We start from the raw sequence: 14,906 nt of genomic DNA, 5'->3' as shown, positions 1-14,906 counted from the left end.
TTTGAGGGGTATGATTCAGCACTTTCTCGATCCCTCACCTTTGACAAATGGGTTCTTCATATCATTGATCATGGCTATGTCTTAGCTTCTCTTTCTGCCCTGCAGAATTTTTCTCTAACTTCAGACCAAATATCAGAAGATCACCTGTCAATTCTGTTGCACGAGGTGCAAGTTTTACTTTGCAAAGGAGCCATTGGGAGTATTCCAGACACGGAATTTGTTGTTTCTCCAGCTATTTCCTTGTGGCAAAGAAGGATGGGGGCCATCAGCAAATCTTAGATTTTAGTCCTCTGAATGCATTCCTGCGGAAGGACAAGTTCACAATGCTCATGCTGACCTAGGTTTTGCTTGCCCTGGACCTGAGCACCTGGATGGTGTCTTTGAACTGAAGGGCATGCCTTTTCATACACCCGCCGTGCAGTCCCACAGACATTAACTGCTGATCAAGGTAGGCAAGGGGCATTTTCACGTAGCCATTCTTCTCTTTGGCCTTACCTCAGGCCTTTTGTGGCCCCTCAGGTGTACACAAAAGTGATATCGGTGGTGTTTACTCAACTTCTGAGGTCAGTGATTCCAGTTTTTCCCTGCCTTGATGACTAATACTTGAAGGCAGGCTCCCAACCAACAGTCGTAGACCACCGCTGGATGATGGCGATTTCTCACTAGACTCCTTCACCTTTCATGGGAACTGTCCTGGACAAACTATAGTTCAGCGCCTTCCCTCTGTTCTGCCCAGTCCAGGACATCCAGGCTATAATCCCGATGTTTCAGCCTTGGTCTTGGATGTAGATGAGAGCAGTTATGAAGCTTCTTGTCCTTTTAGGCTCCTGCATCCCCCTTGTCATCTTTGCCAGGTGGCAAATGTGTGCTCTACAAGAGAATGCCAAGTTCCAATGGACCCAGAACTAAGGAAGCCTGCTAAAAGCCATTATGATATCCGAGGAAACTGCAAACTGTGGTAACTTCTCAAAAGTAGATGGACCAGTGGCCGGACCCTCACAATTCCCCACCAAAAAGCTAACAATGGTGACAGAACATCACTGCTGGGTCTGGGAGGTCCTCTGGGTAAGTTGGATATCAGAGGACTGTGGTCTCCACAGAAATACTGCTCCATATCAGTCTGTTGGAGTTGTGGGTCACTTGTCTGGCCGTTGAAGGCTTTCCTGGTATTTTTCAAGGGGAGACTGGTGCACATTTGCATAGACAATTCCACTGCCATGTGGTACTGCAGCATGCAAGGCGAGTTTGAGTCCTGTTTCAAAAGGCTCTGCACAAATATGGAGTTGGCTTGAGCTTCAGGGCATTTGCATGACCCCGAGCCAGCTAGTGGAATCCTTGATTGCCAGGGTATGCAAGTTCCGTCGGCGTCATTTGGTGGATCACATATGGCACCTACATCCTAAGGTGGTGCAGGGCATCGTCCTATTGTTGGGGAAATTTGGCTGGATCTTTTCACCATAGTCAACAACGCGCAGTATATAACGTTTTGAGTATTGAAGTTTCTGCGGAGACCCTCACAAGAAGAAGATGCATTCTGGCTAAAATGGAACACAGAACTCCGGTATTTATTTCCACCCCTGCCTCTCCTGCACTCTGAACAACAGGGCTCAAATCCACCTAGAGGCTCAGGATTTGTTTAGGAAATTGCGCTACCTGGAACTTCTGGGCATAAGCATGTGTTCTTTGATCAAACTGTAGAAGTAGACCTCAGCAAGGCCTACCGGTGCTAGGGGTTTGCCATTCTCTGCACACAAGTCCTCAGATCAGCAAATAGAAGTTGTTACCAAAAAAGGTATACCCAAAAATTTCCCTGGGACCTGGGTGTCAAATAGTACATAAAGAAAGGGTCCCAGTACAAAATCCTTCGAAAAAACAATATTAAAGAAAAGAAATTCAAGGATGATACAAAGAACAAAGTGCATGGATTCACTGTTATTTAATCACAATGAACCACAACAAGGAATCTTAGCATATTCGTTCGAAAATCAATTACTTGTTCCAATAAACGACAAAAAGAAGTGCTCCAGGATGGGAGAGGTGGGAGAGGTAGAGTCAGTGCAAAGATGAGTGCAGGGGTTAATAGGGAATTCAGGGAGAGTGACGGTCAAAATGACTTGATTCTTGAAATATATACAAATGCGTCGGCTTGCGCATAAAGCCACACTTAAAACATTAAAAGTTTATACAGTTTCTTCAAAGCCATCAGAAAACAACCATTGTGAACATAGAATAACCATGGGTCTTTTATACCCACACAGGAGCTCAAAAGAAGGCGGTACAAGTTCACAAAGGAAGAGTTACATACATGGATGGTCATACAGAGAATGCACAGTTAACAAAGGAGGAGGGGCCATGGGTTGCCGACCTCCGTTAAAACAACCTGACAGTAACGAACTAAAGCAGGTGCATGGGCAGCTACAGACTCTTCTGAGCATGTGCCAAGTAGTAGGGGCTAAGTATAGCCAGTTCTTGATCAAAGCACAAGGGCAAGCAACAGCGAAGAAGGAAAGAGCACATGGCGGGCACATGGTCAACAAGATGGCTGCTGGCAAAAAGATGGCTTCAGCTAAATGCTAACAGCGATTTCTGCCAAATTTTCACAAAACTATCACTTCAACAGAATCTTCTGTCACAGCAGCAAGGCTAGATCCTTCACCCAAACCTGCTCAATCCCCACCGTCATGAATGGGGATTGAGCAGTGGCGGGTGAATACATTTGATCTGCTACCTGAAGATATGGATGTCATGCTTGCTTCTTTGGAGTCCATTTATACCGGGAACTGGGACACATTTGTGATGTGTGGAGTCTGATCGACAGACCCTTTGCAGGCCAAAGTGTCAGTTGTTTTAATTTTTGTTTTGTCTTTAACCCAGGACTGCCTTTTAGTGGGCATTATTGAAGGTGATTTGTCTGACATTTCAGGTTTTTTTGTATTTTCTGGACCAACCATCTTTGTTTAAATCACATGTTGGGATAAGATTTAATAAAGGTTTGACAAACATGTATCCTTCCAAACTGTTATTGATACCACAGGGTGACCTTAATTGGCCTTGTTGTTTCTCATGTGTACTTCAGAAATGTTTTCCACATTCTCTCTGGAAAGATGTATGCTAGCCAGTAGGTCATTCTCTCTTTATCCCTTATGAAGGGGAGGTGCGAGACAAAAATGACTTACTTTTAGTCCTTGTACTTCATCAGAACATTCTTCACTGAAGTCCAATATAGCCCTGCAGCTTCCACTTGTTTCTGCCCTATGGGATAAAAAACATAAAAAAACATATATGACATAATAGTTAGATGGAACCCAACTATATGCCTTTCAGTTATGATGTGGGCCTTGCTCATCTAGACTTTTCCAACTTGCCTAAACAATAAATTGTACCAATAGTTACAAATCCCAACTTTGACAAAGATAACTTACCACATCCCTACCAACAACTATACAAGTTAAGGTGGTGCTGAGTGATACTGGGGTGGTGCTGGGTGGTGTTGAGTGATGCTGTGGTGGTGCTGAGTGATGCTGTGATGGTGCTTAGTGATGCTGAGTGGTGCTGTGGTGGTGCTGAGTAGTGCTGGGGTGGTGCTGAGTGGTGCTGTGGTGGTGCTGAGTGGTGCTGTGGTGGTGCTTAGTGATGCTGTGGTGGTGCTGAGTGGTGCTGTGGTGGTGCTGAGTGATGCTGGGGTGAATGCTGAGTGATGCTGTGGTGGTGTTAAGTGGTGCTGTGGTGGTGCTGAGTGATGCTGGGGTGGCGCTGAGTGATGCTGTGGTGGTGCTGAGTGGTGCTGTGGTGGTGCTGAGTGATGCTGGGGTAGTGCTGAGTGATGTTGTGGTGGCGCTGAGTGGTGCTGGGGTGGTGCTGAGTGGTGCTGTGGTGGTGCTGAGTGGTGCTGTGGTGGTTCTGAGTGATGCTGGTGTGGTGCAATCTCCAGTGCCACTTTTTATATCACTTTGTGCTACACTGTACTTGGCTGCAAATTAAATGGGAAAGAGTTTGTTCGTTTCCTTACCTACTCAAAAGGCAGTTTATTCCGAAAATGCGAAATGTTCAGATATATACTTGCAAAATGCATGATGAGCGTTTTTCCCTCAGTAATGTGTGTTGACCAGCAAGGCTTTACTGGGCAGGCAGTTTAGTGAGCTAACACGTCTTAATAGGCTTCGTCGATATTGCTGTCAACAACTATAACACACTTAGTATCATACTGCGTATTATTTTTGCATGGAAGGTTTTGTTTGCCGCCTGCATTTTAAAAGTTTCACATTTGTGGTTGTTTGGTTGCAAGTCGTTTACTAGGGGAAACGAATACTTCGATGTTTCTGTTGCTTCAACATGTTATGGTTATTTAAATGTGAAGCAATGATCCTGTGTCGAATAAGCAATTTGCATATTTTTTGTCTTGAAGCCTGAACATTGAAAAGAAGCGTACCTTTTTGATTAATGATTTTAGCATTTCACAAAGAATGTATCCGAATGCAAGTTAACGTGTAAACCAATTGGCGGTGGTTTTCTTTTAAGTTCACTCTCGCTTACTTCCAAACTTTGATAAAAACAGATGCCCGAGCTCAAACGACCACTGGTTGCGGTAGGAACCCAGCCCCGCAACAGACAACAAATACGTAAACCGAAGAGCAGCCTGCTGAGCAGTGGCATCAAAAGGGTGTATGTAGCCTACCCCTGCTGAAGACCACCTTCTGAAATAACTGTCCGTGCAGAACATTGCGGCACAACAAGAATGCATGGGCTTGCTTGAAGCACAGATTATGTAGCAGAGTAGTTTCTGCATTTCCTTCAAGACATTAGGATTGAAAGTTAACCAAACGCGTGTTTAAAATAAGTATGACACAACTATAAAAAAATCAGGAACACACCATCAAAGAGCCCCTTCGCCTGTTTTAACTAGTGCTCGTTCAGAGACTGCGCTTCAGAAAAATCTCAAGGTACATGAAGGGCATGAATGAGGGAGGGAGGAGGAACAATGGTGGAAGCGTCCGCAGATTCCTTTAATTAGCAGGGCGCCCCTTCACTCTGAGTCCGTGCAACGGTGGAGGGGGAGGGGGGAGTGTCGGAGCATATTTACCATATGAAATGGCCTCAAGTCATCAAATATTTTTTATCCAAAATGTAAGGTTTTTTAAATATAAATTAAAAAAAATACCTGATATGCACAGAAGACTTCCATGTATGTAATTTTTAGTTTAACCGGCTTCTGACCTACACCTATGGAGGTTAATAGATCCTTGCTCTTCCTCCTCCCCTCATTCATGGCTGGCTGCCAGCCTGAAAGTCTGGGCCTTCAACCTTCATTCAGTTTACAAACCCTGCTCTGCAGTTGCTGCCCTAATCCATTTATAGCTCGTTGACTGCCAGACGTTTCACTGATTCACAAATGCCCGCTAAGCACCCCTTCTTCTGCTGCTAAGGAGTGGTGCTCTGCTCTAACCGTGCAATAGTAAAACAAACGTCTTTATTGTGAGTTTAGTAAAGAAACATGACGAAACAAGAACATCGCCGAAAGAAAAAAAAGCGCCCGGGAAAGGATCCCTTTGAAGTGGCCGTGAAAGTGAAAGCAATTAGGGGGGAGGAGAATTGAGGCCAGCGCGCACTGCGCACGCTGGGGAAGCCTGTGGGAGGGAGGCTGATGGCTTTGATGTGGGGAAATGCGCGTGCTTGTGTTCACGTGAACTGTTTGAAATCCGCCCGATGGTTTGAGAACTTTTTTGCCTACTAAAATTCTCCCCTATCCATTCCTTGCGGAATGGGATAGGCGAGACCTAAAAATGCGGGGTAAGACCATCCTAGGGCTGACAGGTCCAACAGTTCTGCATCAAGATCTGCTATGCACTGGCCAAGAAACAACCCCCTGAGGGCTTGTGTGATCATTCCACCAGTGCTAAGGCTGCACCCACATCGTTAGCTTGCAGATTCCCTTTCCTGGATCATTATCAGCGCTGTCTGGGCAGTCCGGCCACTTCACCTGTTCAGTCCTGCATGACTTTCTGGTTTAAATTGGCTTTGTAGGAGACATTGCTTGGGTATCTATTCAAAGAAAAGGAATCTGCGGTTAGTAGTCTCTATCAAATGATCTAGTTACGTACATTCAATAATGCCTTATCTGGTAGAGACTTAATCTAGCCACAGAATCCTTACCGGCCCTCCCATCCTTCCCGCTCTGCGAATCGATTGCATGGTGAGGGACACCCTTCTCAGGGCCTTAGTATTTCACACCAGTAGCCAGTTTTCATTGAGGATCCAAACGCCTGGTGTGGAGTGTCGTGAAAGTAACTGATATCAGCACACAGGGATGGCACCTATATAGGTACCGTGCACATAATTTCCGGTGAGAATGACTCCAACATGGAGCCGAATGATGTCACCTAGGGGCATGCAGGGCTTGAAAGTTTCCACATCTAGTCTGACGGTTCAGGAATATTCTAAGATAAGGAATATGCGGCTAGATACAGTCTCTAGCAGATAAGGCATTACCAAAGGTAAGTAAGTTGTTCAACTGTACCATTTTCAGAATAGTAATTTATAATCTGACTTTACCATTAAAGAGCATTTTAAATTAAAATTCAAATGAGTGGAAAACGTATTTCTTTATCATCTACCAAACTAAAGGTATTACTTGCTAAGTGTAATAAGATAACCCAGTGTTAGTCTATGGGAGAGTTAGCCTTTCTGCTGGAAAAATCAACTTTGCAGGGTTTTCACTGCCAGGACCTTTACACTTAACCTATATGTCCTACTTTTTAAATACAAAGCACTCCTTCCTGTGAACTGTTAGGGCCTACCTTAGGAGTGAAATATCAAAGCATTGAAGAAGCACGTGGTAGGTCAGGGAAAAGGTTTATTTTGCCAGGTCGAAATGGTAGTTCAAAACTGCACTACAGGCAGCAGTGGCAGGCCTGAAACATATTTTACAATGCTATCTTTGTGGGTGTCACAATGAGTGCTGCAGCTCACAAGTCTCATTTGATTTACAGGTCCTGGATACATGTAGTACCATACACTAGGTACTTATAAATTAATTAAATATTCCAATCAGGTGTATACCAATTTTACCATGTTTGTAAGGGAGAGTACAAGCACTTTAGCACTGGTTAGCATGTGTAAGGTGCGTAGAGTCCTGGATTCCAACAAAAATGGATTCAACAAAGAAAGGCAAACATCTGGAGTGGCCATTCACAAAGGACCTGGTCAAACAGATTCCTTTAGATTGTGAGAGGGTCCAGTTAGTTATTTTGTGATACTTCTATGATTCGCCATAGAATGGGCACTCAAGCAACCATTCTGTGTAACATGGTTTTTAGTCATTTATTGCAATTGAAATTGCATCTCTATTTATTTAGCTGATTTTGTACTCTACGTAGAGATTGGGGGATGGGATACTCTGTCAGAAACATGGCACTTGTTATAAGGTGGATAGGATATCTGCCCGGTTATGATACAGATCTCATCCCCAAACGCAAACTGAGGCCAGAGTGTCCAAAGATTCTGTACTTATGAAAATAATGTTAAAAAGAGAACGTACAATGTAAAAGCATGATTTCAGTTGCAATTGGGATTCAGGGCACTGATAAAAAAGCACTTTATATATAGTTTGATGTTAAAGGATTATTTAACATCTTTTGTTTTTCTGTAACACAACACTTAACAAGTACATATTTCTGGTTTCAGAACTCATTGCTTGTGGGAAGCAGTCCTAACTTCAGCTGCTCCGATGTCCTCACCAACATTGATGACAATATAGACCTTAGCAGTGCTCACCGCAGCACTAGACCTCCAAACGGTGAGTATTTTTGTCAGTGGGAATTGATGATGTTGTAAAATACATAACTATTACAACGACTTTTCTCTTATCACAACATAGGAGGTAGAAGTGGGATCTGCTGGCCAACCTTTGCTTCTGGACACAATGGGGCCCCTGAAAAGCCCCATGCCGGCCTGGTGACTTACAATGCTATTGCTGGCTTAATGACTGTTAAAGGTAGGTGTGGAATGTTCTAGCTTTCCTTGTGTTACTGCTGCTCTGATGGTCTCCTTTGTGAAGGTTCTACCCTCTATGTCTTAATAACATTGCTAAACACATCATAGGTGTGAGCCACAAATGGTATTGTGATTGCTCCTTCACTGTTTGTACAAGGTTCGCTAAAACATTTGAAAATGTATTTGGCAGAGGAGTGCCTAGACACCCCAGCAGTTAAGGTTGTCATTATTTAATTCAAACCTATGGATGTTTTGCTCTACATAGTGGGGCTGGAATCAGGAACTGCCGCAACGGCCCCTGCACAGACACTTTAGCACCTGGCCTTCAGCCAAGCATTGGGGTTGAATCCAGGGTCTGTACCTAGCTCCCTTTAGCAATTTCAAAATGGTGGGTTATCACTGTCAGATAAGGTGATGGCATTTCTGGTGCGACTGCAGGTCCCAGGAACCTCAGAGGGTCTCGGAGGTAGCCCTTCCAGTTTGCTGCAACTGGGGGCCCCACGCTCTATTTAGCGCTTCAATGTTACATGCTGCCGGGAAAAGGAGACGGAGATTCTGGTGGGACTGTAAGTCCCAGGCACATCAGAGAGTTCAGGAGTGGGCTCTTCCAATTAGCTGCATCTGGGGGCCCCACGCGATATAATGTGCTTCATGTTATCACTGTGAGGGAAAGGAGATGGCAATTCTGGTGGGACTGTATGTTCCAGGCAGCTCAGAGGATCCAGGAGCCAGCCCTTCTAATTAGCTGCACCTGGAGCCCCAAATCCTATATAGCGCTTAAATGTTACCTATGGAGCGGGACGCACGCAGGCAGTGCCCAGGCAAAGCCTTGGCCAACGGCGTGCACATCCTGTGCCCATCAGCAACAGGAAGAGGCAAGGCTGGACCACCCCCCTCAGGTCTTCAAAGTGGTCTCTTTTGATGCTGAAAACGAGTACTGGTCCATAACCAGGTACTTTTAAAGTGTCTGATTTCACTGTGTATGGTGCCTCCTGTTTCTGTTCTAACCTTCATTTTCTTTCACGTGCTAAAAGCTTTTAGGAGAGGGGAGGCTGAAAGACTTGCAACTGGACCTGCACAGGTCAGACTTGCATTGACTGCCATGTCAGCCATGGTTTTGCTACGTTTATTAAGTTTGTTATCCTCTTCCCTCTCACCCTTCTATGCCAAGATCTAAAGTGTGGAGAGTCTACGGGGTGCACGGGAAGATGATTTTGTGTGACTGGTTCCTGCAGCTCCTACCAGAGTGCAGAGGAAGATCTGAGACGCTCTTTGCTACGATTATAGTCGTGTGATCGGGGAGGCAAGGACCTTTTCCTTACATAAGTTGTGACCGCCAATAGGCCTTACTCTGGAGTGGGTGACTCGGGTTGGCAAGTCAATGGTACCCTTTCGTTGGATCAGAGGCTCGGTTGGCCAGACTACAATCCTATGATATTGTGCATTCGGGTGTTATAACAGTTTTTTTTTACATAGATTAGTTAAAAATAGGGAAAAGGAAGGCTGTGGATATGGCATATAACACCCAAAAATCTTACATTTCGGCAGGAGAAAACTGTGTCATAGATAGGATTGATAATCACATCAGAATGTGCAGATATTATTAATTTCAACCTTTGCTCGTGTAATAAAGACACCAATCCCATTCCAGTAGAGCCTCCAAAGCATAATCCAAGAATGTTTGGGAAACCCCAGTCTTGTTTCAGCACTCCCTATCCGAGACAAAATACAATCGCTATTCTGCTTTTTCTTTAGAAGATGTTATGACAGAAAGGCTTCAAGTAGAAAGGTCTAGTCTATCTTACTCAAGTATTTTCCCAATGCTGCAGAGTTTGATGGAGGTAATTGGGGAGCTGAAGGATCAGGTCAAGGCACTCCTTAAGGTAGTGGAGATTCTACATGGGAGTAAGAGCATAGGGCTGGCGTTAAACCGACCTAAACAGGAGAGAGGGGACAGTTTGTGGTCCTATATTACATATGGGGAACAAATTATTTGTACTCCAAACCCCCCCAAAGAAACCATTACTTGTTACTTCTATCCCCCCCCCCATGCTTTGCCTGTTCCATGTCACTGCTCATACATTAATGCAGGGCAGGTGAGCTCTCAAGGCAGTTTCCCTTGGGCGGGATTTGCTAGAGAAGGCTGCAAGTGCGGGCCCAGTGTCAGGGAGAGGCTTGTAGGATTCTTCCAAGCCCCCTCCCGAGAGACACTGTATATCATTTACCAAAGGGATGAATTATAATGGTTTCTATATCCCCAAAAAGAAGGGATAAATCCCGGGCACAGGGCCTTATGGCCATTGACTCCTGAACTATTTCTTGTGCAATCACTGGCATCCTGTTAAAATATTGAGCCCCATCCCCATCACCTGAGCTGAGCAATTGTGGGTTTGGTAAAAAGGTGGGGGAATATGGGAGTGGAAATTGGGGGGCTGTCCCTTGACTGAATTCCGAGGATCCACCATGCTGTGTCAAAGATACACAAGTTCTTGGAGAGAGCCTGCCAACGTTTGTAACTTTATCTCAAGTATTGCCTAGTTCCTCCCTCAAGGCTGGGGAAAATCTATTATCTTACTGTGATTATTTGTCAGGACAGGAGTTCTAACCAGTGAATAGCTCCCATGATGTTAGAATAGAAGGGAAACATAATGGTGGCATCAACCTCCGATCCTCCTCATCAGCCATCATTAACAATTGCATCTTAGAATGTAGCTGGGGTATCCAAGTTGTTATCTGAGGTGAATCAGGGTCAGCTTATTGATACATTTGATATTTGCCTGTTTCAGGAGACTAAGGCCCTCATTTTGATGCTGGTGGGCCCGCCACTGTTAGGCCATCGGTGGCGGGCCCACCCACATCCATTGACTCAATCTGACCACTGGATTACAATCCAGCGGTCAGAGGTATCTGGGGGAGGGACCAATCGCTGCTGCCTTGAGCCCGTCTGAACAGCAGTGGGACCGGAATCCCTAAAATAAGGGTGGTGCCAGCTCAGGCACCGCTGTAGGGATTACGATGTACATTTCCATCTGCCTTTCTATGGCAGTCCCACTTGCCATAGAAAAGCAGATGGCTAGGGACTTTGGGGGCCACTAGCAAAGCCCCTGTTCCTCCCTGGGCCTCCTCTATTGGGCCTGGGGAGCACCTGTGGTGCCCTTCCAAACACCCCTATACCTTGTGGCAGCCACAGCATGTATGAAAACATTGATTTTTCTATTGCTGCTTGTGCTGCGGCCCTTTTCGTTTCCCATAGTGCGGCTGCATCCTAATTCGGCGGGTGGAACCGCCGTCTAATAGTCTGGCAGATTCCATCCCACTTCAGTGTCAGTCAGACATAGATATAGTATTAGGCCCCATAGTGTTTAACCCGTTTTTAAAGGAGTGGGTTTACATCTTTTTGTGGTAATGTGACCAAGTCTGGCAGGGGAAGGCCCTTCGGAGGGCTTGGAATGTGGGTCAAAATCGCACTCCACTGTAAACGTATTATTGTTCCTATTAATTCACCTGATATCCTAGCAGTTAGGCTGGGTATTCCCTCTGGTCTATCGCTAAAACTCTTCAATGTCTACAATAGAGTGGGAGTTTGTAATGCTGAGTCTAGGGTACCTAATGTACTAGAGCATGTGGTTTTCTATTGGTGGCAGGAGATTTTAATGCCACCTTTAAACTGCTAGCTGCCACTCCCCTTGACTTAACTGAAGATTGGGATAGAGTAGGGTAGCCCACAAATTGATCTACTGACTGTGAGATGGGCACCCAAAGTTGCCCAGGTACTGGCATTAATCATTACATTTTGACTTCTGAGCTGCAACTGGTAGTACCCCTCAGATCGCCAGGACAAGATGACTGTTGGAACCGGAGGTCTCTGGTTGGCACAGGTACGCACTTGTGACAAGCAGGGACCCTCACTTCCAGTCAGGGCAAGGGAACTACTCCTTCGAATAACCCCTGCTCACCCTCTAGGCAGTGTGGCGCGAGCAGACAAGGCTAATCCTCAGGGCGATAGTAAGTTAAGCATTTATGATCACTCACAGTAAACCCACTGAACCACCACAAATGGACACCAGTCGTGTAGTTGTATCAAAAATACGTATACTTTATATAAAAGATAGATTCAAGCAGGATTATCACAAGACCATATAACGTTTCGCGATTTGAGGCCACCAGATTACAATAGGCAAGTTAGTCTTTGAATGTTCGTTGTTCAGCAAGGTACGATGACAGGGAAATAAGAACATTGCGGACCCTGGATCCGATATGAACTCGGGACGGAGTTCAAGTGTACCTTGCTTGTGGAAGTCCGAGGCGTTTCAGGCGCGGCTACTGGTGAGGGCGGACTCAGGACGAGGCCAACGGTTCTCTAGAGGATCTCTCCGGCTCGGGCCCCCTCGAGGTGCGAGGCGGGGGAGCTGGACTGTGGAGGGTTGTGGCTATCTGGGGTCAATGCAGCTCATGAGGCGAGGCGCCGTTCAGGCCTGCGGGACGTACTACTTCTTAGCACGCCAGGTCGTACTCGTGGATCTAGGAGGGGCGTCACATTCTATGGCAGACGGGTGCAACACCAGGCTTCCGGCACCACGGTACGGGGAGGCCTTTCTTGATATTCCCTCTGGTCTATCGCTAAAACTCTTCAATGTCTACAATAGAGTGGGAGTTTGTAATGCTGAGTCTAGGGTACCTAATGTACTAGAGCATGTGGTTTTCTATTGGTGGCAGGAGATTTTAATGCCACCTTTAAACTGCTAGCTGCCACTCCCCTTGACTTAACTGAAGATTGGGATAGAGTAGGGTAGCCCACAAATTGATCTACTGACTGTGAGATGGACACCCAAAGTTGCCCAGGTACTGGCATTAATCATTACATTTTGACTTCTGAGCTGCAACTGGTAGTACCCCTCAGATCGCAGGACAAGATGACTGTTGGAACCGGAGGTCTCTGGTTGGCACAGGTACGCACTTGTGACAAGCAGGGACCCTCACTTCCAGTCAGCGCAAGGGAACTACTCCTTCGAATAACCCCTGCTCACCCTCTAGGCAGTGTGGCGCGAGCAGACAAGGCTAATCCTCAGGGCGATAGTAAGTTAAGCATTTATGATCACTCACAGTAAACCCACTGAACCACCACAAATGGACACCAGTCGTGTAGTTGTATCAAAAATACGTATACTTTATATAAAAGATAGATTCAAGCAGGATTATCACAAGACCATATAACGTTTAGCGATTTGAGGCCACCAGATTACAATAGGCAAGTTAGTCTTTGAATGTTCGTTGTTCAGCAAGGTACGATGACAGGGAAATAAGAACATTGCGGACCCTGGATCCGATATGAACTCAGGACGGAGTTCAAGTGTACCTTGCTTGTGGAAGTCCGAGGCGTTTCAGGCGCGGCTACTGGTGAGGGCGGACTCAGGACGAGGCCAACGGTTCTCTAGAGAATCTCTCCGGCTCGGGCCCCCTCGAGGTGCGAGACGGGGGAGCTGGACTGTGGAGGGTTGTGGCTATCTGGGGTCAATGCAGCTCATGGGGCGAGGCGCCGTTCAGGCATGCGGGACGTACTACTTCTTAGCACGCCAGGTTGTACTCGTGGATCTAGGAGGGGCGTCACATTCTATGGCAGACGGGTGCAACACCAGGCTTCCGGTACCACGGTACGGGGAGGCCTTTCTTGAGGTGCGGCACAGGTCTTGGTATGCAGGAGGGCACAGCGAGACAGTCGGGTACGTTACGACGTACGGACCGTCCGAGGCTATGGAAGGCGCTCCGTGCAGATTCCGGTGGGAGAAGATGAGAGATGCACAACGCGCTCCGTTAGCGGCGAGGTGACAGGAGAGCAGGCGGCCCCGCACTGAAGCGGAGAGCGACTCAGGGATGAGCGGGGCTCTCTACGGGGGGGCGACCACGACCAGGCTCTGAGCTGTCACGACCTGGGAGGGGGCGAAGGCACCCGAGTCAAAACTCTGGCGAGGGAATAAGAACTAAGGCCCAACAGCAGACGGGCACCAGCAGATAGAACCCAATGGTCCTGGGGTTCCGTTCAGGGGGCAAGCTCTCGATCAAGCCCTTGGAGATCGTTTCAGGCACAAGTCTACAAAGTCCTCTCTGGTCTTTTCCTCTCCGTTCTCAGCAAGGCACCACTGCAGGCCAGTCTTACAGGATTCAGACTGGTTTCCGTCCTTCAGCTTCTCTTGGTCCTTCTAGTCAGGCAAAGGTTCGTCGTGGTCAAAACTGAATCTGATTTGTAAGGAGCAGAGCTCCTATATTTATACTGCGTTTCTTTTGTCTTTGCAGGCCAGGGGGCCTGGTTCAATCCGGTTTTGGAGTACTCTGTTGACAGGACGCTGCCGTCTTCTTTCAGGGCGCAGGGCAGAGACATCAGACGCTCCGCAGGAGGTGGAGCCAGCATTGTGGTGGTGGAGCACAACCCTATCCAGAGTCAAGGACTACTCCGCCCACCCATCCTGGAGTAAGCACCCTATTCACCACCTGGAGCCCCCGATTGTCCCCGGGAATCTCCCAGCCCTGTCACTCACACAAACCCAGACAGCAGATACACATCCTGGCAGAGGCAGGCTGAAACAGTTAGGCCAGCAAAGGCTAACTTTCTAAAAGTAGCATTTGCAAACACAGGATATTAAAATAAACCTTACTAAAGGAAGTATTTTATTATTCTGAGTTCAGGCATACTAAACTTGACGTGCTACCGTGTTCCCTGAGCCTGCCGGAACTATAGCGTGTAATAGTTCCGGCAGCTCATCTTGGCCTAAGAGAACAGGTAGCCCTTCAATAGTGAAGAACGTAAAAGGGCGGTAATTCACTACTAGGACATGCCACACTCTAGGCTTGTCCTACCTTACGCGTACAATGCACCCTGCCCGTAGGCCTACTATAGGGGTGGCTGATATGCAGGTTAGGGA

The 14,906-nt window shown here is 46.7% G+C and overlaps 1 protein-coding gene across 1 annotated transcript in view; it reads left to right on the top strand.

Annotated features, from left to right (window-relative positions):
- LOC144828000 (fibrocystin-L-like) overlaps positions 1-14,906 on the top strand; it is a 1,506,874-nt gene that overhangs the window by 1,355,535 nt on the left and 136,433 nt on the right. Inside the window, exons 73-74 of the mRNA XM_078686147.1 lie at positions 7,681-7,792; positions 7,874-7,990. Of these exons, the coding sequence (XP_078542273.1) occupies positions 7,681-7,792; positions 7,874-7,990 (229 nt within the window). The remainder of the gene's footprint in view (positions 1-7,680; positions 7,793-7,873; positions 7,991-14,906) is intronic.

This window comes from Lissotriton helveticus, chromosome 4_1 (genome assembly GCF_964261635.1).
Source record: "Lissotriton helveticus chromosome 4_1, aLisHel1.1, whole genome shotgun sequence".
In the NCBI taxonomy this organism is placed as follows: Eukaryota; Metazoa; Chordata; class Amphibia; order Caudata; family Salamandridae; genus Lissotriton; species Lissotriton helveticus.
This window is presented reverse-complemented; position numbering and strand designations above follow the sequence as displayed.